Consider the following 25,756-nt stretch of genomic DNA (forward strand, 5'->3'; position numbering starts at 1 on the left):
TGGCCGCTAGAGGGCGCCACAAACAATACACAAATTGGGACATTAGCAACTGTCTCAAACCCAAAAACCGTTATCGCAAATTGTCGCTACAATTAAGAGGGAGCCGACGACGGTAGAGCACAAATTCCCAGATATCAACTGATGCGGGCAACGAGCGACAGAGAGAGGGGGGAGGAGAGTGTGCAAGGTGCGGCTTTAGTGTAGCCTAGCCTGATAATATTTGAAGCCATTTTAAAAGCATACCGAAAACAACAACAACAAAAATGGCACTCGAATTAAGTAAATATTTAAAGATGGCCGCAGAGAGAGAGGGGAATGGGATGCGCTCTCTCTCTTGCTTGCCGTCTCGCTCACTCGCAGAATGCTTTGAGATATCATTTGATTGTTTTTGCTACGTAGCAGCTGAGCCCGAGGCACGGGGCGGGGATTGGCGGGGATTGGCGGAGCGCTGTAAGCAATGCAAATGCCATAATAAAACGCGAAAGAGCAAAGGAGCACAAGAGAAGGAGATGAAACATTTAAAGCGTAAACCCATTGAGCAAATATTTAACAAAGCGCAAAATTGCAGAATTCCTTTTTTCCTTTTATTTGCATATTTAATTTGTTTTGAGGTTTTTGCGCTGGACTCTTGCGCTCCCCCACTCTCTCTCTCTCTCTCTCTCTCTCTCTCTCCAATGCATACATGCTCGAAGCAGCTGCAAAGGCTGAGGAGAGCTAAGAGCAAGCGGCATGAGTGAGCGAGATGGACAGCATATGAAGTATTAAACATTTGCATTTGCATCTGTTCTTGTTGTTGTTGTTGTTATAGTTGTTGTTGCATTTGTGGCCATTGTTGTTGGCTGCTCTTATTTCAGCACTAATTTGCACTTTACTGTTGCTAATTGCTGCTGCTGCTGCTGCTGCTGCCTCTGCTGCTGCGTTTGCTTTTAGTTATTAAAAATAGTTCATACATAATTTGCAACCTGGTTTCATACTTGGCTCCACTGTTTAATTAATACCAAAACTAAGACGGCGCAGGAGAATGGAGCGAGGGAAGAACTGCAACAGTTCGCAGTTTGCTTTGTTGTCTTGTTCACACTTTGACCTCAACCAAACGGCGACAGCAGCAGCCACAAAAAAAAAAAAAAAAAAAACCAAGCAAAAAACAAAAACAAAGAAAAACTATTAAGCATGGGACGTGGGCCACGTCAGCCGTCCGCCCACTCAATTTGAAGGTTAAACTTTGCCATGTGCCGCCCATTGCCGCCCAGCTGGTGGGCGTGGCCGGCACATTTAGGCAATCCGCAAAGTGTCACACTCTAACGGCATTTTCATTAATCAAGTTGGTACAACGCCCTCCGCCCCCCCGCCCACCGTTCCACAGTCCCACAACCATGGCCACTTCGAAATCCTCATCCTTCTAACCACAACAGCAGCAAAAATGTATCCTTTGTCTCGCCTTTTGCTTTTACTTATCCTTTCGCCTTTTTCCTTTCTTTATTTTCCTTTTTCCGCGGTTTTCTCGCCTTTTGCCCTGTCATGCCACTCCCCCTCTCTCCCTTTGTGCGCCGCTGCCTCTGTCTCAGTTTCTCCGTCTGTCTGTCTGGCTGGCTGCGCCGCATGTGACATTAATTGAATAACGTAATGAATAACGTAATGAAGCACGTAAACTGTCTTAATGACAGTTGTCACAATTAATCACAGCCGTAAGAAGGTGCGAAACAAACAATTGGAAATGGCTTCAGTTATGCACGCTGTGCTCCCTATGTGTGCGCCGTCTGCTCCGTGTGACGTAACAAACTGCACGACGTACTGGCGACACGTGACGCAACTGCAGATGACATCAAATTAAAGACGTGTTACATTTTAGATATTCATTGCTTGACGTTAGAAGAATAGAATTCAATATGCGATGGCATATTGATCCTACGCACCGATTACGTGATTACGTGATGACGTAAGATTCTGCACTGCAACAGCCTCCATACTAGCATACTAGAATACATGAATGACGTAAGACACACAAATGTACTCTTACGGAACATTTGTGTGTCTTACATATTACATATTACGTTATAAAAAATAATAACCTAAAAATAACGTAACAGCTAAAGACTTAAATGCATGCTTAATAACTGATAAGCATCCCTTCTAGAGTATTTCACTGGCTACAGGGTATATATAAGTTGGACCTCCCACCTCCCACAGCTTTGATTGTTTTCATTGTTTTCCCTTTGTTTAATTGAGCAGGTGCTACCGTTAAGCCAGCCGCTGCGGCGCTTACGCACTTTTAATCTACATATTTATGGCTTGGCGCTGCCCTCTGACTCTTACACATAGTCTCACGCCGTCCTTGTCTAGCAACCTTCACTAATCCGTCGACTTTTCTTTTTTTCTGGTTTTCTTACAGCTGGCAACTGCACTGCTAATTGCGAGAGTTTAGAGGCAACCCGCAACAACAACAACGACAACAAAGCGAAGCGGCAGCAGGAGGAGAAGGTAGAAACCGAGAACTGAGAAGAGCAAAAACAACAGCGAAACAAAGGAATAAAAGGGCGCCTTAATTAATCACAGTTAGGTCTGCTACGAGCAGCGGCTACAACAACAACAAAGTGAAGACCAGCTGGAACTGAAAATAAAGGCGAGCGAAAGAGACAGACGTATAGAGCGCGAAGGCAGCCAATAAGAGCGCGCCTGACCTGTAAACGCGCGCAGCTTACAGTTATAAGCGACGCCTAAAAGTAGAAGACAGAAGACAGTATTAGAGCAGCCAAGGAAAGCGAGCGTATGTGTGTGAGCACTTATACGTATAAGACATAAGAACTATTAACAAGTGACTTGAAGCAAAATAGCCATAAGTTTTACTTATACTTCGCCTATACTCAAGCCAGTCGAGGACCTGCGAAGAGCGAGCGGCTGGAAGTATTCGTATAAGACGCAGGGCAGAAATAAGAGACGTATACCAACTTATACGTGCGTAAGCAGGACAGTATATGACGCATTGATTGGTCAGCTGTCAGCAATTGAATAGAACTCTCAGAATAAAATACATAACAATACATAATGTTAACGCGATCGGTGTTAGGTCTGCTGTTAGCAGCTGTGCTGCTGTTAACGCTAGCAGCGGAATCGCTCGGCCACAGAGATTGGATGCAGAACTGCAGCAATTGCCATTGCCATTGGAACTCGGGCAAGAAGAGCGCCGACTGCAAGGGCAAGAAGCTGACAAAGATTCCGCAGGACATGAGCAACGAGATGCAGGTGGTGGACTTCTCACAGAACCAAATACCCGAGCTGCGACGCGAGGAATTCCAGGTGGCAGGCCTACAGAATTTGCATAAGATCTACTTGCGCAACTGCACGATACAAGAGGTGAACCGCGATGCGTTCAAGGGACTGCCCATACTGATCGAGCTGGACCTGTCGAGCAATCACATCAAGCACCTGCACCCGAGCACATTCGAAGGGGTGGAGAAGCTGCGCATCGTCAACATCAACAACAACGAGATCGAAGTTCTCGAAAGCGGCTTGTTTGTCAATTTGCCCTTTCTGTCGCGCGTCGAGTTCAACAACAACCGCTTGAAGCAGGTGCAGCTGAATGTGTTTGGGGGTCCGCTGACCTCCATATCGCTGGAACAGAATCAGCTGACGCACTTGAACAAGGAAACGTTCGCCAACCTGCCCAAGTTGACGTACCTCTCGCTGCAGGGCAACGCATGGAACTGCAGCTGCGAGCTGCAGGAGTTCCGGGACTTTGCCATAGCCAGACGACTCTTCACACCGCCCACCGACTGCCGGGAGCCGCCTCAGTTGCGGGGCAAGCTGTGGAGCGAGGTGCCGTCGGAGAACTTTGCCTGCCGGCCCCGCATACTCGGCTCAGTGCGCTCCTTCGTCGAGGCCAACCACGATAACATCACGCTGCCCTGCCGCATCGTCGGCACCCCCCGACCCAACGTCACATGGATCTACAACAAGCGGCAACTGAACCCGAATCCCAACGACCAGCACTTGCGCATACTGAACTCGGTGGGCGAGCAGGTCAACGGAAAGCAGCCACCTGTCCAGGTGTTGACCTCAGAGCTGCGCATCTACGGCGTAAGGAACTCGGACAAGGGCGCCTACATATGCGTCGCGGACAACCGAGGTGGCAAGGCGGAGGCCGAGTTCCAGCTGCTGGTCAATGGCGACTATCTGGGAGCAGCAGCTGCCTCCGACGGCCTGGCCGGCATCAGTGGAGCCATCGGCGCCTCAACCAGCGATCCACAGACGAGCATCATCTTAGTGATCTGTGTGATAGCGACGACATTTCTCGTGCTGCTCATCTGCGCGGTGCTGATTCTGTTCTGGTACTGTCGTCGGGTGAAGACCTACCAGAAGGACAACACAATGATGAGCGGCGATGGCTTGATCTCCTGCAAGCTGGACAAAACCCACAACAGCTCGATGCTGGAAGGTTCTGTGATCATGGAGATGCAGAAGAGTCTGCTCAACGAGGTGAACCCGGTTGAGAAGCCACCGCGACGCACTGATATCGAGAGTGTCGATGGTGGAGACGACGGACACGAGATCAAGAAGACCCTGCTCGATGAAACGGCATACGGTAAGTGGGCAGGAATAAATTGTTTAAATCAGTCAAGTGGTAAAAATAGTAGGTGGAAGGGGAAGGCATAAAGCAAGACAAATTGAAAAATATGTATAATTAAATATCAAAGGACTAGCAGAAAGCTAAACGCTTCCAATCGCATGAGTTAGACAGAGGTAGCAAGAGCAGACACTGAGCATCGTAGAGCAAAAAAAAATTGCAAATGGCGTCAGATCAAAATATAGAACGAAAGTGAAAGTGGGAGCGAGAGAGTGCGAGGCGCAAGACAAGTGATATTGTACCAGCTCAAAATGGCGCAGGAAAGGGATACACATGATGCTGAGTGAGAGTGGGAGTGGGAGCGGGAGAGCAAATTGCAAATGGCATTTGCTTTTGGGCTTTTGCTTTTGTTTTTGTCACGACAACAAAATGAATGACGCGACGTGAGTTGCCTGTTAAACAGTATAGCTGTACCCCTTGCTCTCCCACGCCACTCGACCCCGGCGTTCTCTCTCTCTCCATCGTCTTCGACTCCCTCCCGCTGTTGGCAATTGCACATTTGATCTATTTGTCGAATATTTCCAGTTGAGTGCAGAGCAGCTCGCTCGACAATTTGGCTTGCATTTCTTTTTATTATGCAGCAGCAGCAACAACCAACACACACACATACACACACACACACACACATGTCTGTGTGTTCAATTCACATTTGAGATACATTTGTATCTATTACTTCCGCCGTATTTGGCAACACATTGGCCGCCAGCTCTGTACGACACAACTGCAAACAAACAAACAAACAACCAGACAACTAACAAATGCAACAGCAACAACAACAACAACTTTTTAGCGGATGTTTGCTTTAAAAATTTTGCAATTGGCAATTGAAATGCAATTGACAAACGCAAAAGCCAAATTGAATGCAATTGATACACTGCCCAAAAAAGTTGTAGTACTTGTGTTGCCTCGTTGCTGTAGTTGTTGTTGTTGTTGTTTGTGCATAAGCCAAACAGCAATGAAAGCAATTCGCTTAGTTATTGCAGGCAACTAGTGCCAAATGTGCTGAAAGAGTAAGGGGAAAATACATGACGTATGCAAATGCGAATGGAGCGGATAATAGAAAGGATATAGAATACATATATGAGAGATGATAGATATTACATGTTAGCCAAAATGGAACAAGGAACAAGGCCATTCGTATGGCTCAACTACAATAAGTCGATTTTAGGGAGCATTCCAAAGGTAGGGAAAAAGTAAGGCTCTTCCTTTCCATGACTATATTAAGCACTAACTCTTTATTGGTATTCCCCACCCAATAAATTATTTTAAAAACTTTTAATTGTTCTTTGTTTTCCAAAGCATTTGAAAACCCAGTGAACGGTTGTTCCCAGCAGGTGCTTGATTAAAGCGTATCGTATTCAATGACCATAATTAGATTTTGGCCTAGTTCAGGCATATTTATTAATGTATATGTATCGACAATTTTCATAGCTTTCATTAGCTGAATATAAGAATTGAGAAATTTTTATTTTCAGAATTGAATCATATTTAGAGGTCGACAACAAAGTAGAGCAAGCAAAGACAGCAAAAACCAAAAGGTATCTAAAAAGCATGAATATACCAAAAATTCATTTAGTTTTTCATTTAGTTGTTTAGTTGCTGTGGGCTTAGAACTCCAACAAATAGAAGACTTTCAAGCACCCTAGATTTTTTATTTGTATATTATTTGATAATAATATTGGATATCCAAATGATTTGAATATGCGAGCAGAAAGAGAGATAGAGAAGTAAGAGAAAATGAGAGAGCAGGTGAAGAAAAGATAGACAAACTGAGGAAAGAGGTGATGAATATGGATAGTGGAACAGAATGTAATGAAAGAGCAAAATAGAAAGAGAAGGAGGTGGGAAGAAAGAGCGGACCAGTGAGATGTCATTGAAGTTAAAAAATGAATTAAACATATGGATATAGATAGACAAATAGATATCAATATAACTGTAAACGCAGAAAGAAGAAAGAAATATTGAAATATCGATAAATATTATGAATGTAAAGGTAAACAAAGGGAAAGGTATGAGAAAGGATAGTTCAATATGTTCAATAAAATCAACAAGAAAACAAGATTAAAATGTTTTTAAAAGCACACAACTCTCTAATGATTTACAAATAAATGTATAGTCATAAGTTGTCAAACTCCCCTCGCGCGTGTAGAAAAAGTCCCCAATGCTTGTCCTCTAGCTAAGACTTAGAATTACGGAATTTCCTTCCAATTGATTCGCCAATCTAATCTAATGCTCTCTTCTCTTCTCGATCTCTCCCCTCGCTCCCGGCCGTCGTAGCCAATCACACACGCGATGACGAAACGCACTCGGTGGCGCTGTCAGACACGACGACCACGCCCCGTTCGCGACACGCCTACGTGGACGATGCGTACGGTAATAGCTTGCCACCGGACCTGCTGGCCTTTCCGGCCCGTGTGCCACCCACCTCGCCCTCGATGCAGTCCTCGCAGTCGAACATACCCGATCAGGTGATCTACGGCATACGCTCCCCACCGCCACCGCTGACCAGTCCCGTCTACGCGCACATGACGCCCCACGGCATCTACGGCACCACCACCACCACGATGGCGGCCCACAACGGCTTCATGACTCTGCAGCACCCCAAGTCTCGCAATCTCGCACTCATCGCCACCGCCAACAGCCGCCACCAACAGCAGCAGCAGCAACACCTGGCCGCGGCACTGCACCATCAGCCCTCCGGCGCCTCCTCCGCCTCGCCCTTCTTGCCAGCGCCCGTTGTCTACTCGCCGGCCTCCAGTGCCGTCGTGATGAAGCAGGGCTACATGACCATTCCACGCAAGCCGCGCGTGCCCAGCTGGGCGCCGAGCACATCCAATGCGGCTGCCGCAGCGGCTGCTGCTGCCGCTGCCGCCGCTCAGCACCAGCTCGGCGAGTTCCAGTCGCCCACTTCGCCGAATCCCAGCGAAACGGGCACGGCGACCACTGTGGAGCTGCAGGCGGAACCGGTCTACGATAATCTGGGACTGCGCACAACGGCGGGCGGCAATTCGACCTTGAATTTGCACAAGGCACAGGGTGGCAGCGGGTCACAGGGTGCTCAGCAGCAGCAGCAACAGCAACAGTATACAATGCGCGATCGGCCATTGCCAGCCACGCCCAGCTTGACATCGGTGGCCTCGGCCACAGCCAGCAAGATTTACGAGCCCATACACGAGCTAATACAACAGCAAGCACAGCAGCAGCAAGCACAACAACAACAGCAACAACAGCAGCAGCAGCAGCAACAGCAACAACACTTATACAATTCGGATACGGAACCGTTATATGGCGGACGGCATTACGGTATTACGATATTGCCCGGCTCGAGCATTAGCGGCGCTGGCTTGAACTCGCCTGGTGCTGCTGCGGCAGCTGCGCCAATGGCTATGGGAGCGGCGGGGGCGCCTGGGGGCGATTCGCCAAAAATGGCAAAGATACCGCCCAGACCGCCGCCAAAGCCCAAGAAGAAAATGTCCGTCACGGCGACGCGCAGCGGCCAGGGCAGCACAAGTCAGCTGTTCGATGACGAGGGCGAAGACGGCACCGAGGTTTAATTTGGCATAAATGAACACACAGACAGATGCCCCAACACCCTCCCCCACCCCTTTTAACACTCTCTCTCACTCTCTACCCCTGCCCCTCAACTAGAAAGCGATTCATTTGAAATTGCCTTTAGCTCCAGCAAATTGTAAAGATGATCTTAAAATGGCCGAGAGAGAGAATTAAACAAAATGGCCGACAGCAGAGCTTCACTCTTAACAGCGACAGCTGCTCATTCTGCACTGCTAAGACAGCATAACTCCACTCTTAACAGCGATAGCTGCTCAATCTGCACTGCTAAGACAGCAGAGCTTTACTCTTAGCAGCGAGAGCACTGTTAGAGCCACAATTGCAGCAGCAGCTGCGCAGCAGAAGAGCCAGACAGCAGCGGGTTGTCCTGCTCTGCCTGCTTGCTTATTACACACACACTCTCTCCTTCTCTGATCCACAGCGTGTGGATCTGTCTATCGCACGTGCCGCTAAGCGCGTGCCTTGTGTGCCAAACCGACTGATGTAGAATTTAGTAATTAAAGCGAGAAACGATACGAAACACAAAACACATACAAACGCAACAGCAAATCAAAGAAGACGAACATGTACAGCGCCAGCAGCAGAAGCAGCGACGCCAGCAGCAGCACCGGCGCCAGCAGCAATAGCAGCGACAGCAACAGCTGCTATGCCCCACAGGGTGAGCCAGGCAAATAGATATTGAACAAAAAGGACAGTACGTAAAAAAGTAAATAAAAAGAAAAAACAACAACAAGAATACAAAAATAAAAACTAATTAAAATACATATTAGCACAAGAGTATGTAAAAATCCCATTTTAATAATACATTAACATAAACCTTCGAAAAATTCTCTCTAAAACAAAAACTTTTTTTTTTGCTAGGCTAAAAACATATACATATATATATATATATATATATATATATATATATATATATATATATATATATATATATATATATATATATATATATAATTATAAATATATATATACGAATAACATTTACTTAAAGCTAAGCAAAACTATATATAAAAATTATATACATATAACAAAAATACATTTTTAATTAAAAGAAAAAAAAAAAACAATTTAGAAATTTTATAAAATTGTAAATCTTAAAATATATATAAAAAAAAATATACATGTAGCATAAAGAGGAATTTTTTTAAGATTTTTTTTTTTTTATTAAAAATCAAGTAAAAAAAGTAATTTTAGATGAAATTAGTGTTAAAAGCTCTATGTAATAAATGTATAATTCACTAATTTTGCAATCGCAACTAAAAGAAAAAGAAAAAATAATAAAAGATGTATAAGATATATACGTATAAATGTACATCTAAATATATATAAATATAGGAATTATTAATCAAGAAAAATCAAGAGAAAAAACACAATTTAAATGTTAATCAAGATCGAATATATATAGAGTATATATATATATACTTATGTCAAAATACCACGTTACACAACACTACTATAGCGCTGTACAACACTGCAACAGTATAACTAAAAATAATATATGAAAACAATTTCAATATATGCGCAAATTGTCAAATGTAAAAGTTTAAAAAGAGAAACAAGAAATGGAAAGAAAAATAAATAGTTAAAAATAATATTCATAGCTAAACGTAGTTAAGAGCTGGCACGAAACACCCTGTGCTTGTGCGCCTTCCCCCTCTTCCCTCATCATCTTTCACATTGCTTTAACATTGGTGCATTTTGTTTAAACATTAAGTTTAATATTGGGTTAACATGTACCTTAACATTTCTACCACTTGGAGTAGAGTTTCTCTTAACAGAGCTTCTCTTTTAAATTTACTTGAACACGATCTTAACATGCATTTAACTCTGTTTTAGCATGCTGTAACGATGTCTCCACATGGCAATAACATGCGCACTGAGAATGCTGCTAGCATTAACTTAACATGTTCTTATAACATTCTGTTAGCATGCATTAAACGTTCAACCTTTTTTATGCAATTACTTAAAAACATTTTAGCATTTGCTGAGTTTTTTCTCTAATTTTTTAAAAATATTTTATTTTTAAGAATTATTTTTGAGACACACTTTTACTGCAACTCAGTTCATTTCGATCCTATATACCTATCTAATATTACATATATAATTATATTTATATATTTTTTTTATTTTTATTTTTATTTTTTTAATTAAAAATAAAAGTGTCACTAAAAAGTTTAACTAAAAAATTGCAATTTAAACTAACTATTTTTAGTGCATTTCATTTCGTTGGCCAACTGCTTGCCACGCCCACACGCCAGTTAGGCGTAAAGAGAAAATTAATTTAAAAACCCAAGTATTAAATATTTTATAAACTATTTTTATATATATTAATTTAAATTTTAAATTTATTACACTATTTTTTTTTTTTTTTTTTTTTGAAAGGATCTCGAAAAATGTTAAAGATAATATAATAATACATATATATGTATATATGTATACGTATACATATGTATTGATTCCTTTGCCAGCATTAAAAACAAAAAAACACAAAACAAAAGTTTAGCACAGAAATCAAAAAACAAGAAATATATAAAATTTTAACTCAAGCAAAAAGAAAATAGAAGTAAAAAAAAATAAAAAATAGGTTAAGCTGTCAGCAAATAACGAACGATTAAGCATAAGAAAAAAGATAAAGAGAGAATGGAAAACGAGGCAGACGAGGAACAGATTAAGAAGAGGACAAGCAGAAAGGAAATATTAAAAATAAGTTTCATATATAATTTTTGCATTGTTTTTTCCTAACACATACAAATATTTACAATTAAAATTAAAAATATAATTATAAATAAAAAGACGAATTAAAAAAAAAAAAATAGGAAATATTTTATTTATTTATTGGGCAAACTTTGTATTTCAGCGATCAAACAACTATTTGGAGAGTTGACTGAGCTATACACCCTGTATACAGGGTGCTCTACAATGCTGATGCGATGTAGATATGTATGGGTGTCTTTGCATAAAGAGAGAAATATATATATTCATTTAATACATCGTAAGTCGGCTATAGATACCCAACACACACACACACTAATATGTACAATAAGCACACACACACACACACTCATACACAGATGACCGCATACACATATGAGCGCATAATTATGAAATGATGCAAGTTTTATTCAAAACTTGCGCCCAAAATAGGCGAGCGGAACGAAAAGGCTACAAAATATGCTAAATGCGCACGTTGTCGTCTCTCAATCTCTCTCTTTCTCGCCATCCTTCTCTTTCTTGGCACAGTGTCTACACAGTGCTGAGGTTTTATCCTAACCCAAATTCAGCATGCTTAACAGCTTCACACCTGTTAGCGTAACAGCTCTTGTACGTCCTATGCTAACATTGCTGTTACGCATCTGTAAACGCGAATAGAATGTTAAGCCGAAATAGACATACATTTCCGATATTTCGTAGTCAAAATTTGTAGCAGCGCAATCTTGGCATTTGTCCCACTGTGCCAATCGCCAAGGGCTCGCTGGGCGAATCGAGTGTTGCCTACTTTTGCGGGCGCTGCGCAAATTATTAAAGTTAAGTAAGAAGAAGAAGCTGCTGCACCAGCAGTGGCAGCAGCAGCAAAACTTTTGGCTGAAAACCAAAAATTGTTGCTGCCAACTTTATTGAAAATGCTTCTCGCAAAACTTGAGCTAAACAAAAAACTTTTTACCAATACGCTTGTCAAGAGTATTATGACTCGTTATGACCATGTTGTCCAGACCCGCCCACCAGCCCATCTCAGCGCCCCGCTCCTCCCCTGCTCAGCCGCCAAACTTGCTTGCTCTCTAATTGCACGATGCTGAGAGCTGCCACAGCTGCAGGCACTTAGATCGGCCGCAATGGGGAGAACTAGAAGCTTGAAGCTATTTAAAAGTCAATCTATGCTAAGTTAATGTTAAGTATGCTATGCTAAGTCGCCGTTAAGTAATATCTGGAGCCAGAAAACAAAATCGAAATGAGCTCGGATGGAAATGCAAATGCATTAGCAAAACGTATGTTAAGTCACTGTTAAAGCTTGAGGCAAATCCGATTCAAAAGTAAAACTTTTTTTAAGGCTGTTAGCGATATATGTAATAATTATGACAATCTTAACAAAAGCAAGCCATGCTAAAGCTATTTGAAAGTCAGGTTAGGTCTATCATAGTGATATTTAAAAGCAACTCCAAATAAGTCGGAGAGCTCAACGTGTTTCTGGTATTAAATCAACTAGAAATTGAGCCACGAACTTTTCTATGCTTCATTCAAGTCAAGTTTACAATTTGCATTCTAAAATTGATTGAACGCCAAAGATTGATTTCTTGTCGAGCAGTTGTCGAGTGTAGGGTATCACCGAGTGGGCGGGAGCTGGGAGCCGGCTGCAGGCGGGGGTAGTTGCAGGGTATTGGCCAATCAATTTGATACACGAATAATCTCGACACTTGGAAAACTACTTTGGATCAAGTCAGCCAAAAACTTTTAATAGCTGCAAACCTCCCTCCGACGAGCCCTCACCCCGCCTCCTTCGGTGCCTGTTCGCCCTCCTTGGACGTGTTTAATCAACTTTGAGAGTTTAATGGCCAACAGCTATTAGTTTGATTCCCCTCCCTCCATCCCACCGTCCCTCCATCACGCTCTCCCTCGCCCTCTCTCTCTCTTTCTGTGTCGGCCTCTCTGCCTCACTCGCCCATTCGATATGCCTCATTAGATGCAACTTAAAGGACAAAATGTAAAACTTATATTGAAATCAAGTTTTCGACAAGCTTTTTACACACAGCAACATGTTAACGTTAACCTACAACCTACGTGCGTGTGCGTGTGCGTGTGTGTGTGTGTGTGTGTGTGTACATGCGTACATGTGTGGCTCTGGGTGTGCGTGCAGAGAGAGGTCGCACGGCCAGCAGCAGGCGGCGTCGCTTTTGACAACATGTTGCCCCCGAAAAGTTTTACGAGAAATTCGCCTTAAAGACGCATAAAAAACTTTAAATGCAACAGCAGCGCAACAAACCAAAGAGTCTGCTCGACCAGCAGATACCCTACTTAGCTAAACAGCTGTGAAGCTCTAATCAAGCGATTTATAATGGTTTTATAATTTGTAAATGAAATGTACGAAATTTGTAGAATAAGAAAATGGATAAGGGATAAACGAAAAGACAAAGGAAAACAGAAGAAAGAATTCCATAGATTGACAAAAACTTGTAGATATACCAGAATTTCACGTACTCACACTACACGAGGCAACGAGAGGTAGAGATAGAGAAAGAGAGAGAGAGAGAGAGAGAGAGAGAGAGAGAGAGAGAGAGAGAGAGAGACAGACAGAGGGTGAAACATAGGAATAAACAAATGGATAATCAGATATAGTACATGCGGTTAAGCTCCTTAAGGGATAGACTAACGGATTGTCTGATAATCAGGCGGACAGCTAGAAACAAGATAAACGGATAAGCTGATAAAAGAGCAAACACATACATACATACTACAGATGGATAAATAGATAAGCAGTGATAAGTGAAAGAGCTGATGAAGGTATATGTGCATGATATAAAATATATATGGATACAACAACGAATAGACTATGCGATAGACGAACGACAAATGGATAGATGGACAGCCCGAAATGGAGAAAAGGTTGATAAAGCGATAAAGATACAAATATCAATCAATAATCGACAGATAGCCAAATATAAGTATGAGCGAACGAAGAAAAATAAAAACAAGACAGATCTGCGAATATCGATGGCTACTAGGTAAGGCATACGCCCCATAGATACTGTGCTGGTAAGCTCAAAAGTAGAACTCAAAAATAACGAAGACGAAGAGGAAGAAGAAGAAGTAGAAGGAGAAGGAGAAGCAACAGCAACAGCGAAGGCAGCAGCCGATGATGAGCAACACAGAAAGAGAGCTGAAGGTGAAAGAGGCAAGGATATGTGTGGAGCAGGCGGGAAGGGGAGGAGACAAGCCTGACGCAGGAGGCAGGAGGCAGGAGGTAGTCGGAACGGAGCGGACAGAGGGGAGGTTTGGTTCGCTTGGCAACTTTATCTACAAATTGGACAGTTTGACAGCTCAAAGACTTTTTCATAAACTAGCGTAACTTTTCGTGTTGCTGGCGCTAACCAAAAATGAAAACGAAAAGTAAACAGCAACAACAACAACAACAACAACAGCAGCAGCAAGTAAAGCTGCAGCAACAACAACAGCAACAGCAACGGAATGGCAACAAGCAAACGAGAGTTGCCAGAGCTTTGGCAGAGTTGCCAGAGTTTTTATAGTGCACATTTCATAGATTTACAATTTGTATAGCGAAACAAATAGCAACAAGAAAAAGAATAAGAAGAAGCAGAAGCAGAAGAAGAACAAAACAAGTAAAACAGCAGCTGCAGCTGCCTCGCAGCTTAAAATCAAAGCAGCGCAACGCGATTCGAAGCGCGAGCGCGAGCGCGAGCGCGAGCGCCAGCGCGAGCGCGAGCGCGAGCGCAGCGCGAGCGCGAGCGCGAGCGCGAGCCGAGAGCATCTCTATCTCTATCTCTATCTCTATCTCTATCTCTATCTCTATCTCGATCTCTATCTCTATCTCTATCTCTATCTCTATCTCTATCTCTATCTCTATCTCTATCTCTATCTCTATCTCTATCTCTATCTCTATCTCTATCTCTATCTCTATCTCTATCTCTATCTCTATCTCTATCTCTATCTCTATCTCTATCTCTATCTCTATCTCTATCTCTATCTCTATCTCTATCTCTATCTCTATCTCTATCTCTATCTCTATCTCTATCTCTATCTCTATCTCTATCTCTATCTCTATCTCTATCTCTATCTCTATCTCTATCTCTATCTCTATCTCTATCTCTATCTCTATCTCTATCTCTATCTCTATCTCTATCTCTATCTCTATCTCTATCTCTATCTCTATCTCTATCTCTATCTCTATCTCTATCTCTATCTCTATCTCTATCTCTATCTCCTATCTCTATCTCTATCTCTATCTCTATCTCTACTCTCTATCTCTATCTCTATCTCTATCTCTATCTCTATCTCTATCTCTATCTCATCTCTATCTCTATCTCTATCTCTATCTCTATCTCTATCTCTATCTCTATCTCTATCTCTATCTCTATCTCTATCTCTAACTCTATCTCTATCTCTATCTCTACCTCTACCTCTACCTCTACCTCTATCTTTATCTCTATCTCTATCTATCTATCTCTCTCCCACTCTCTCACTTTTACTTCCGTCCACCTCAGTTTTTGCTTGTTCGGCCTTTCGTCCAGCTTTGTTTCCTGTCTCTCCCTCTCTCTCTTTCTCTCTCTCTCTATATATATATATATCTCTATGCTCTCTACAGATCTCTACCTATAACTATCTAGCCATCCTGTCTTTTTGACTAGCCTTATCACATTTCTCCGATTGCTTATGTCTCCCCCCATCGATTCGTCCTTCAAGTCGTCTGTTCTTAAAAGGGATCAAGAATAAGATCAATTTCAGGCCAAAGTCATCCGCCTGCAGGGTCAATGCACCAACAGCTAGACTCAGCTTTGCCACATTGTGGGCATCTGAAATGGGATATCTTAATCACAAAGCGAACTTGAGGCAGATTATGTTCATGACTTGAAATCAAGAATCAGCTGAAGACGTCAATTAAGCCAAATTATGGCAAGTGCAGGGGTGGGGCAGAGGCAGAGGCTGAAGCAGGAGGAGAAAACGCCAGCAGCAAAAGGGCAGCTAAGTGTGGCGCGGGCAGAGGAGGAGGTAGGGGAGCGGATGGGGCGTGTTGCTCAGCTGAGGAAGCGGCTTCAACTTTGGCTCGGCTGGTCAGGCGGGCACTCGTTGCACTTTATGCGTCAAAAATAAATTCTCAAGTGCTTTTGTGTGCCGCCAAATGGCGACGGAGGCGCAGGCGTCAGCACCGGCGCAGACAGCGACGCAGCGGCGCCAGCGGCGGCCCCTTTTGGATATGCAACGCTTTTTTTAGGCTGCCTTTGCAGCAGCTGCCATGCGTGTGTGTGTGTATGTGTGAAAGAGACAGATGCAGATGGAGGGTGCGTGCGTGCGTGTGTGTGTTACTTGCTACGCTAACGTCGACGCCGACGCCGACAGCAGCAGCGGCCCCTTTTGGATATGCAACACTTTTTATTCCCTTCATTTTTTCAGATTTTGTTTTTCTTTTTTTGCAACTTCTGCTCTGCTCATGTGTGTGTGAGTGTGTTTTGTGTGTTGAGTGGCACTTGCACGCATACACAGGCAGCCGCTCTTTGGCTTTTGGCACATACACACACGCACACACACGCACACGCATTAACACTTGTGTGTGCAGACGCGGGCACTTGAGTTGTTGTTTAAAAATGATTAAAAGCTCGACAGGGAAAAAAAAACTGAAACAACCGCAAGCATTCCGAAAAAGAAAAGAATTCAAAATGCAATGAAAGCGAGTAAATGATAGACGAACTGTATACCCTGCACATACGCGCATACTTCACATGTCAATTTCTTATATTTATTCTCTTTGATTTGATATATTTAGTTTGAGTCAATAGTTGCATCTGAGAGATACTTTTATATCTGACAGTTGTAGCTATACTTTAACTGTAACTGATAGATACACATTGATCTTCCAGTTATTGACGCAGTTTTCTATCTTAAAGTTACTTTGAAGCTCTCGCATCAGTCGCCTTTAGCTGATCGTTTTCTATCCCAAAGATACTTTTCTATCTGAAAGAGTTTTACCTATGTAAGAGCTATATAGATACATTTGTATCTCTTATCAGCAACTATACTACTATACTGACAGCGTATCTCGTAGATTCTTTCGATGCATCTCATAGACCTGTTCATATATTATAAATATTTTCAGACACTTTAACAGCTCTTCCCGTGTCGAAATACTTTTGTATCTTGCAGATACTTTTAGTCTCGAAATAGTTCTCAACTACCCATTGAAGATGGTTGGCAATTACCAGCAGCATAAAGCTGATTAAGCTCCGACCGGAGACGGCAACGGCGACGGAACTGAAGCTGGCGCTGGAACTGGAGCTGGAGCTGGAATCTGTCGTCACAGCACGCAACAGGAGCCGCAGCCGGAGCCGGAGTAGGCGCTGCGGCGCGCTGCAGCGGTGCACAATGAGTGGCACTTGGCGCTTGTCGCGCAGGCAGCCGACTATATAATTTACAATCCAGCGACAGCGCCAGGAAACGCGACGGCAGAAGGCACAGTGGGGCAAGAGCTATTTGCAGTGAAGTTGCCAGGACTAGGTGAGAGACTGAAGTGAAGAATCTTGGCAAGACATTGAATTTAATTTAAGGCCAAGCGCCTAATTTAGTGAAAAATGAAAAGTGTCAATCAGATATGGATATGTATGTTTGATTGACTGATAAAGTGGAAACTCGTTGGTTGATTGATTGCAGCTGTAATCGACCGCCTAAAGTTTTGATTGATTAAGTAACTTAGGGGAGGATAGTTTAGGAGTAGATCGTAGGTCATTGACTGACTGACTGACTGACTGATAGAATAGCTGATTTAATAACTGATTGACTAACTACTTAAAAGACTGATTGACCTATAAATTATTGGAATGATCCATAATTATCTATAATTATAATAATTAATCTATAACTTATACAGAGATTCACTCTGATTGACTGACTTTTTGACTGATTGATTAATTGTCAGAGTCAATCAATCAATAATCCATAGTCTGTGAATTGGCTACCAGACAAACTGGACTGAGTGACTTTTAATTGACAGTTTGATGAGCTATCCCAATGAGTTTCTTAGCATTTCAATCTATTTACATTTGAGAAATTAATTTACAGCCCATGCAAATGGATTACTTACCACTGTGCGCCTGCCGCTCTCTCCAGACAGTCTCGCATTTATTTTGCATTTTATTTTCTCTCTCTGTGTGTGTGTGTGTGTGTGTGTTTTCCTTTATTTATTTTTATTTTTTTCGGCACGTGTGCGAATCATTTAGTGTTTCATATGTTTTTAAATGCTCTTGTGCAGCGCTGCACCTGCAGCTGCTCCGGCGACACAGCGGCCTCTCCCTCTCCCCCTGCCCCGCGCCCGTTCCCAGAATGCAAGGCGCTGGGCTTTCATATTTCCAATTTATTTTCACATTTAACATATTCACTCAGAGGAGACGAATGCAAATGTGGAAAGTGGCTTTTCCTGTTTAATTATAATTATAATGATGGCCTCAAGACGTGACTGACTGATTGACTGAATGATGCAGTTTAATTGGCCGACATGCCGCATTGCAATGGACGAATTGACTTGCCGGCCGAGTCACTGATTGACAGCCAGATAGACCGATTGAGACAAGAGACGGACTGATTGATTGACAGCCTAACAGAGAGATTGACTGATTGCCCCACCCATTGACTGGCTGATTGATTTTGTGAATTGCTCGCTAGCAGCTAATTGAATGTCTGATTGACCAGCTGATTTGCTGACTGACTGATTGAGGGACTGCATGACCGTCAGACTAATGAACATAACTGAATTGATTGATTGATGGTGATACTAATTCATTGATTGACTGAAGGACATGACTATTGGCTGATTGAGCCAGATTGACATGACTGGTGGATTGATTGACTAACGGATTTACTGATAAACTGATTAATGTAATAATAAACGTACAGACTGAACGATTGATTGATTATTGATTGAATTCTCCAAAGACTGAACCATACTGTCAGACTGATCTTCAATTATTTGATTGACTGATTGAGTGATGCACTAATTGGCCAACCTACTGACTGATTGATTGATAAACAGACATAAACGACTCATGGGCAGCTTAATTGAATGATGGCTAATTGATTGACTGGCTGAGTGATTGATTGATAGCCTAACGGACGATCCATTGACAATGCGTCCAGCACAGCAGCTGCTGCAGTTAGCACCTCATCAACCAATCAGTGATCAACTCTACAGACCGCATAACTTACCTTAGTTGTCCTTGTGGATAAACGCAGAATCGTGACTAATAGATCTACTTTTTAGCTAAACAGGGAAAGACACAAGTTTACAAGAGTTAAACTTAATGCAAAATAAATTTTGTCAAGCCAATGTTAAAGGAATAGCACAAACTATCCACACATACAGATATACAGAGCAGCTGTGCTTCGGTGTGTGTGTGCGGATGTGCATATGTATATGTCGGTGTGTACTTATTGTATGTGTATGTATACAGGTAAGCTGCCAGTCGAAGTGCCTAAGCAAACGTTACTCTGATATAGTACAGTTATGTGAGGTATATACACAGAACAGCATAGCATATGATCTAAACTTAATCTATATCAATGTGCATTAGGTTCCTAAGCGAAGAACCCATCCAAGACTACTTGAGGTAGGCACACACATCCGAACAGCTCGTTTGCATAGTTATCTATCTATCCAGACACCCATTTACACATACTTATAGATATACACAGATATAGATTTATAGATTGTCAGAGAGACATGCAACAGATTCATTTAGGAACGAATTCAGCTCTAAAATTATTTGCTGCCAGATCATATCTAGTTTCCTTTTACTCACTCAAATGTTTCTCTATAGCTCAATCAGCTGTTATCAGTCTATATAATATATAGCAAATCACATTGAGCTTTAGCATATATCATATACATAGACTCGTCTAATAACTAGCAAGCTACGACTCAAAAATAAACTCGAATGAAGCTCGATTTGTCCAAAAATTAAGTTAGGCTACATTTAGTTCTTAACTAAATCTATGCTAAATATATAGCTAAAACTGAACAGTCAATAGGTTATAGGCATTTATATACAGTCGGACTCCCCTCTCTCACTCACGCTCTCGCCTTCTCTTTCTTTTTCATTGCGTTTCTTTACATTTCTTTCGATTCAGTTTTTCATTTGAGTCCGATTTTTTTTTCTTGTTTCAAAGTAAAAGTAAAAGAGAAAAACGGTCAAAATTTATGATTTATAAAGTGTAAAAAGTTCTATAACAATTTTCGTTAGTTGTTTTGTTGTTGCCTTCACTCATTTGGTTGCTGGTTGTTCTTGCTATTATTATTATTATTGTTCATTTATTTAAGCTTTTACGTTGCCACCTTGGTTGCTGCCGCCTCTGCATCTTCTGCATTATTAACTATACATAAAGTAATATGTATGCGTGTGTGTGTATGGGTTCATGTTGTATAAAGTTAGCTCGCTTACACAAAGCACATTCCAATGCGTGTCTGTGCATGTGTCTGTGTATGTGTGTGTGTGTGTGTGTGTGTGTGAGTGTACAAAACGAAAAATAAAACCGATTCAAGCTGCTCCTCAGCGACCCCCGCAATTCTAGTTAACTGAAGAATTTTGTTGCTTCGCTTGCTCTCGCTGCCTGCTGTTGTTTGTTGTTCGTTTTGTTTGTTTGTTTTGTTAATATAGTTTTCTTTTATTATTGTTATTATTGTTGTTGTTTTTGTTGTTGTTGTTGCTGTTGTTGCTGTTGCTGTTGTCGATAAAATTGAGTTTACTGCAGTACTTCAAGTTGCTGTTGCAGTAAAGTCTGTTGCAATTGTTGTTGTTGTTGTTGTTGTGGTTGTTGATGTTGCTGTTAATATTGTTATTGTTATAGTTAGTGTTGCTGTCGCTTTTGCCCCAATGTTGCTTCTAAGATGCTGCCGCAATGGACGCTGGCGTCGACGTTACAGACACCTCATTTGAATCGAGATGATTGAGCTGCTGCTGCTCCTCCTCGGCACGCAGCTTGGCTGCCTCCTTCTCCTGCAGCTGCGCCTCCAGCTCCTCAACGTTGCGGAAGATGCGCGCATATTGGAAACGTTGCTGGCACAACAGCTTATACTCATCCGCCTCCTTCTCGCACTCCCCAAAGATATCGCCATCCCGCAACGCCGTGTAAACCTGAACGGCCTCCTGCAAGTCACATGGAAGACACACACACACACAGATATAGTACATGATATATGCAGACATATGAGAAAAATACCTCTAATCGCATCTTGCTCAGATTGAAGCTGGTGATCAGCTTGATGGCCGTTTGCTTTTTGCTAGGATCCAGCTCGTAGAGACCGCGTACGCCCTCATATAAATGCAATATGGAAGTAGCATGATGCTTGGCAATGAATTCGTCATTCAACTGCTGTGGCGTCTTGGTGCCTATCAGTTCTTTGGTGGCCTTATCCAGCACTTGCTGCACATGCTCGTTGAACGGCTCCGATTTCTTGGCATTGGCCAGCGCTTTCATAAATCGGATGATACAGCTATGCAGCACGGGGTGCTCTGGATTGACAGCACGCGCGCGCAGTATCGATTGCAGCATGAGGAGCAGCTTATTCTTTCGATAGTACACCTCGAAGGCCAATAAATGCGTTTCAATGCGCTCTTTGGCAAACTGCTGCAGCGGCTTTAAGAACTCAATCGCCTTCTCCAACGGCTCGTCGGTGCGCTCCAGTTTCTCGGGGATCAGCTCGTCTAGTTGCGGTGCATCCGGATCGGTTTCCTGGTTGGCTTGCTGTTTCGATTTCTGATGCTGTTCGCGCTTCACCTGCGCCTGGGCAGCCTGTGCGCTCTCCAGTTCGGCTTTCTTCTTGGCCTTGCGCTGTTTACTGCGCAGCTTCTTCAGCTCCGATGGCGGAAGGTTCTCTGCAAAGGATCACAGTTAGCAATGATTGGTAAACTCACATAAATGCATTTATATGCATATATAGGTATTCTGTGACGGATGTTCTTGCCGCACCGATGTCAATTTCCTCAATGGTTGCCTCCGACTTGAGTGGCTTATCGTAGAGACGCATATAGACCTCAATCCCACATTTGGCCGCCTTGAAGTAGAAGGGATGACGCCGTAGGACATCCTCCAGTCGCAATAGTCCAACGTAAGCGCGCAATGTCATCTTGCGCATGCAATAGGTATGAAAATCGAACTGATCCTCAATGATCTCGGCAAAGTGACGATCCACTTCGTGGCATTTCTTAAGTGCCTCGCCCCATCGACCCATGCGCTGGAAGGCCAAGGCACACTCCGTCTGGAACCACATGCATTGCATCTCATTCAAATTGTCCATAGCCGAGACGCCTTCACGGGTGAACTTCGCACAGATATCCTCGGCCTCGCTAATCATATTGGCGCGCAGCATATACTTGGCGCACTTGGAGTTGATGTAGCTGCAAGTGGGAGATTTAGAGGGGTGCACAATAGTAATATGTATAGAGTATATAGTCTACCGATCGGCCGTGTCCATGCTCTGGGCCTCTTCGAGCCACACGTAGGCCTCCACAGCATCGCCGGCGTGCTTAAAAATCCGCCCTTTCGTGATAAGCAACTCAATCAGCGTTGGTGTATGATCAATGGCGACATTGATATATTCCAACGCTCGGTTCGTATCGCGCATATAATCATAGTGCTGGGCCAGAAACAATGCGGTCCACACCAGAGCAGAGGCTGGCTCAACCGGCACACCAGCATCGGCATCTTCCCGGGAAAAGTGACCGGAACGCGTTAAATTCTCAAAGTATTGCAGCGTTAGCGACTCGATGATGTTCGCCTTTTCCGGCTGCTGGTGCAGCGAACGCACGTTGACAAACAATGGAGGAATACCCTTTCGAAGGCCACGTCGCAAATATTCATCGGCCACGACGCGGAACTCATCCCCGCTGGCAATGTCTAAAGGCAGGCGACGTGGACAGAGCGCGCGTGGATATTGTTGCTGAAACTCGCGATAAACAGCCACGATATCGCTTGGGGAGCTGACGCGACGGGCCGTCATATATTGTTTGTAGTAGAGGACATTCTCCGGATTCCGCTGGATCAGGGATTCATATATGGGCACCGCCTTATCCTCCTGCTTCAGCTTAATATACAAATCGCCGAGAGTTTCGCGCACAGCCAACTTGTCCACAATCTGTGGCTCAAACTTAAGCAAATGATCCAGCGCCTGCTGCAACTGGTGCGCTTCGATGAGTATCTGGTTCTGATAGAGCAGCAGCTCCGACTGTCGATAATCGTGGGCCTCCTAAATGAAGGGAAACAGATCAACAGGCCAACAGAGAGGGAGAGAGAGAGAGAGGGAGAGAGAGATGTACAGATTAACAACAATATATAGTCCAACTATTCGCGCACTTACAATTGATGTCTGCGACTGGCTAAACGTCTCGAGTATATTATTCGCCATCATATGCTCGCCCAGCAGATGATAGCTCATCGCGAAGCCAGTCCATGAGGCGTGCTGCGATGGCCGCAGCGTGAACAGATGATGACGCGTCTCCTTGTAGCCCTCCAAGTCTCGCATTTGTATTTGCAGCAGCGACAGATCTTTCAATATTTGCAAGTTGTCCTTCTCCCATTTGAGGGCATTGCGATAGCATTTGATTGCCTCGTCATACTTTTTGTCGCTACGCTGCAGCAGGCCATAGACATGCCAGCAGACGTGAGAGCGCAAATCGTTCCTCAGGCCCATGCGGACATACTTATACGCCTCTTCGCGGCGCCCAAGTCCGTTCAGTGTTAAGCCCTTCATGGCCAGCGTTTCGCCATGTTCCGTGAACTTCGGATTTGATAGGATTTGCTTGGCCAGTTTGAGGCCATTTTTGTACTGCTTCATTTCGTAGCATTTCTGCATGACAGGTGAGCAAATACGAATGTAATTAAATTAAGTGCAGATACGCATATACCTAAAGTAACATAAAATTGCAGTTACAACTAGAACTTCTCATACTTTGGCTTGTTATTCAGCCCGTTTCAAAAGCCCGCCCCACTTTTTGAGGTTATGCTATGAACTACGTGCAAAAACAATGCATAAGAAATCCAGTTAGAATTTTTTTAGGCAGGGACAGCACTCTTCAACAACTAACAAATCCAATTGGTAATGTTTCTAATCAGTTTTGTTCTTATTGCTTTTGTTTTTTCTCTGTAATACCAAAAATAGGCGCAACGAAAAAGCACATGATAAACTGTGTGTGTGCGTGAGCGCATAGGTGTGAGTGTGTATGTGTGTATGTGTGTTGGGTCTTGTATGGGAGCCGCAATTGGAATTGTAGCCGGCGACTTAGCAGAGCATACATGTACATATGTACGCTCCAATACATATGCATACATGTGCAGAAATATGTATACATATATACTGCACTTACCAGTAATTTACGGAAGAGTGCAGCCTCTTTGGGCGGCAGTGGATCGCTGGAAGGCATCTTCGACGTTTTGCTGTGCTGCTTCTTCTTCAGCTGCTACTTTTGCACCGGATTAAAAATGCTTCCGTTTGGCTATTTTATGAAGGGTAGAGGTATTCTATTATTGTTGAAGCGATAATTCAGCGTGCGTATAATTAATTTCCTTTTCACCAAGGCACATGAACAAAAAAAAATTACACACACGCACGGCGTTTAAAAATATATATTTATAAAATTCTGTGTAAAATACACCGCAACCACGAGCAAAATTCCGTCTTGACGGTGAGACAGCAAACATCAACGCAATATACACATGCACAGCATGTGTTTGCGCGTCGATTCGAATGGCAAATGTTGACAATTCGATTTATTATATTTTGCACCTGATTTTCCTTTGTGCACGCGCCGTGTGAATGATTCACATAATTCGCGATATTATAAAATAAAGATGATATTATACTCACATTTAAATTAGTTTATGGGAAAATATTGGATTTTTATTCGTTTGTGTCGTTCTGCAGAGGCACAAGAATCACAGCTGTGCAACACCCTCCAATCGCAAGAAGAAGCAGCAATAGCGGGCTACCCAGTCGTGTTATATAAAACGTATGATTTATTACTTAAAATGAATGTAATGCGTTTGTATAGTATTGCCAGTATATATATCTAAACCATTAACAGAGCCACACACATTATTTTACTTCATTTAGAACAAAACTTCAATAAAATTCGTATTCAATTTTCTCACAAAAAAACTGACATTCAAACAATAGTTAGGAACAACAGCTGTCAATGCGAGAATACATTATCGATAGGTAAGAAAGGGGACTGTTTATATCGATATAAGCAACTTGTGAGTCGTTTGAAACAATTGTGAAGTAAATAACATGAACTCCTTGGCTAAGCTCGGTAGCTTCGTTAGCCAAAGCGTACAAATCGCTGGATGTGGCGTAAGTCGTAACATATATTCCAAGAAATCAAATTCATTCAAGTTTGTTTCTCCCCCAGTTGCAGCAAGTGCGCACTAAATATGCCGACTGGCGTATGATACGCGATGTCAAACGTCGCAAATGTGTCAGCGAACATGCCAAAGACCGCTTGCGTGTAAACTCGCTACGGAAGAATGACATACTGCCCGTTGAGCTCCGCGAATTGGCGGATGCTGAGATAGCCGCATTTCCAAGGGACTCCTCACTGGTTCGCGTGCGAGAACGTTGCGCACTTACGTCACGGCCGCGCGGCGTAGTCCACAAATATCGACTTAGCCGCATTGTGTGGCGACACCTGGCCGATTATAACAAGCTGTCTGGTGTGCAGCGTGCCATGTGGTAACATTTAGATATACTTTCATTGAGCCCTGTTTAAAGCTGAACAAATAAAAAAAAGAAAATCAAATAAAACCAAAATCAAGTGCATTTGAATAGCCTCCACAGCTGATGGCCTGAATTTCGATAGAAAC

The 25,756-nt window shown here is 43.0% G+C and overlaps 3 protein-coding genes across 5 annotated transcripts in view; 2 read left to right on the forward strand and 1 right to left on the reverse strand.

Annotated features, from left to right (window-relative positions):
• kek5 (leucine-rich repeat, immunoglobulin-like domain-containing kekkon 5 protein) overlaps positions 1-9,783 on the forward strand; it is a 207,854-nt gene extending 198,071 nt beyond the window's left edge. For all 3 annotated transcript variants that reach the window (XM_089475593.1, XM_089475592.1, XM_089475594.1), the window contains 2 exons: positions 2,390-4,579; positions 6,899-9,783. In XM_089475593.1, the coding sequence (XP_089331719.1) occupies positions 3,043-4,579; positions 6,899-8,175 (2,814 nt within the window). In that variant the 5' untranslated portion in view covers positions 2,390-3,042 and the 3' untranslated portion in view covers positions 8,176-9,783. The remainder of the gene's footprint in view (positions 1-2,389; positions 4,580-6,898) is intronic.
• Positions 9,784-20,085: 10,302 nt separating this feature from the next.
• Naa15-16 (N-alpha-acetyltransferase 15/16) lies at positions 20,086-24,917 on the reverse strand. The gene is made up of 7 exons (XM_018015284.2): positions 24,762-24,917; positions 24,262-24,390; positions 23,256-23,744; positions 22,357-23,144; positions 21,869-22,296; positions 21,119-21,774; positions 20,086-21,045 (listed from the first exon to the last, which is right to left on the reverse strand). Exons 2-7 carry the CDS (start codon positions 24,316-24,318, stop codon positions 20,782-20,784), a joined length of 2,682 nt encoding a protein of 893 aa, XP_017870773.1. The 5' UTR covers positions 24,319-24,390; positions 24,762-24,917; the 3' UTR covers positions 20,086-20,781.
• Positions 24,918-25,006: 89 nt separating this feature from the next.
• Positions 25,007-25,703, forward strand: mRpS14 (mitochondrial ribosomal protein S14). The gene is made up of 2 exons (XM_018015298.2): positions 25,007-25,247; positions 25,306-25,703. The coding sequence occupies exons 1-2, from the start codon at positions 25,185-25,187 to the stop codon at positions 25,627-25,629; spliced, it is 387 nt and encodes a 128-aa protein (XP_017870787.1). The 5' UTR covers positions 25,007-25,184; the 3' UTR covers positions 25,630-25,703.
• Positions 25,704-25,756: the final 53 nt, after the last annotated feature.

The sequence above is a fragment of the Drosophila arizonae genome, chromosome X, assembly GCF_054131065.1.
Source record: "Drosophila arizonae isolate 15081-1271.41 chromosome X, UAZ_ARI_1.0, whole genome shotgun sequence".
Classification (NCBI taxonomy): Eukaryota; Metazoa; Arthropoda; class Insecta; order Diptera; family Drosophilidae; genus Drosophila; species Drosophila arizonae.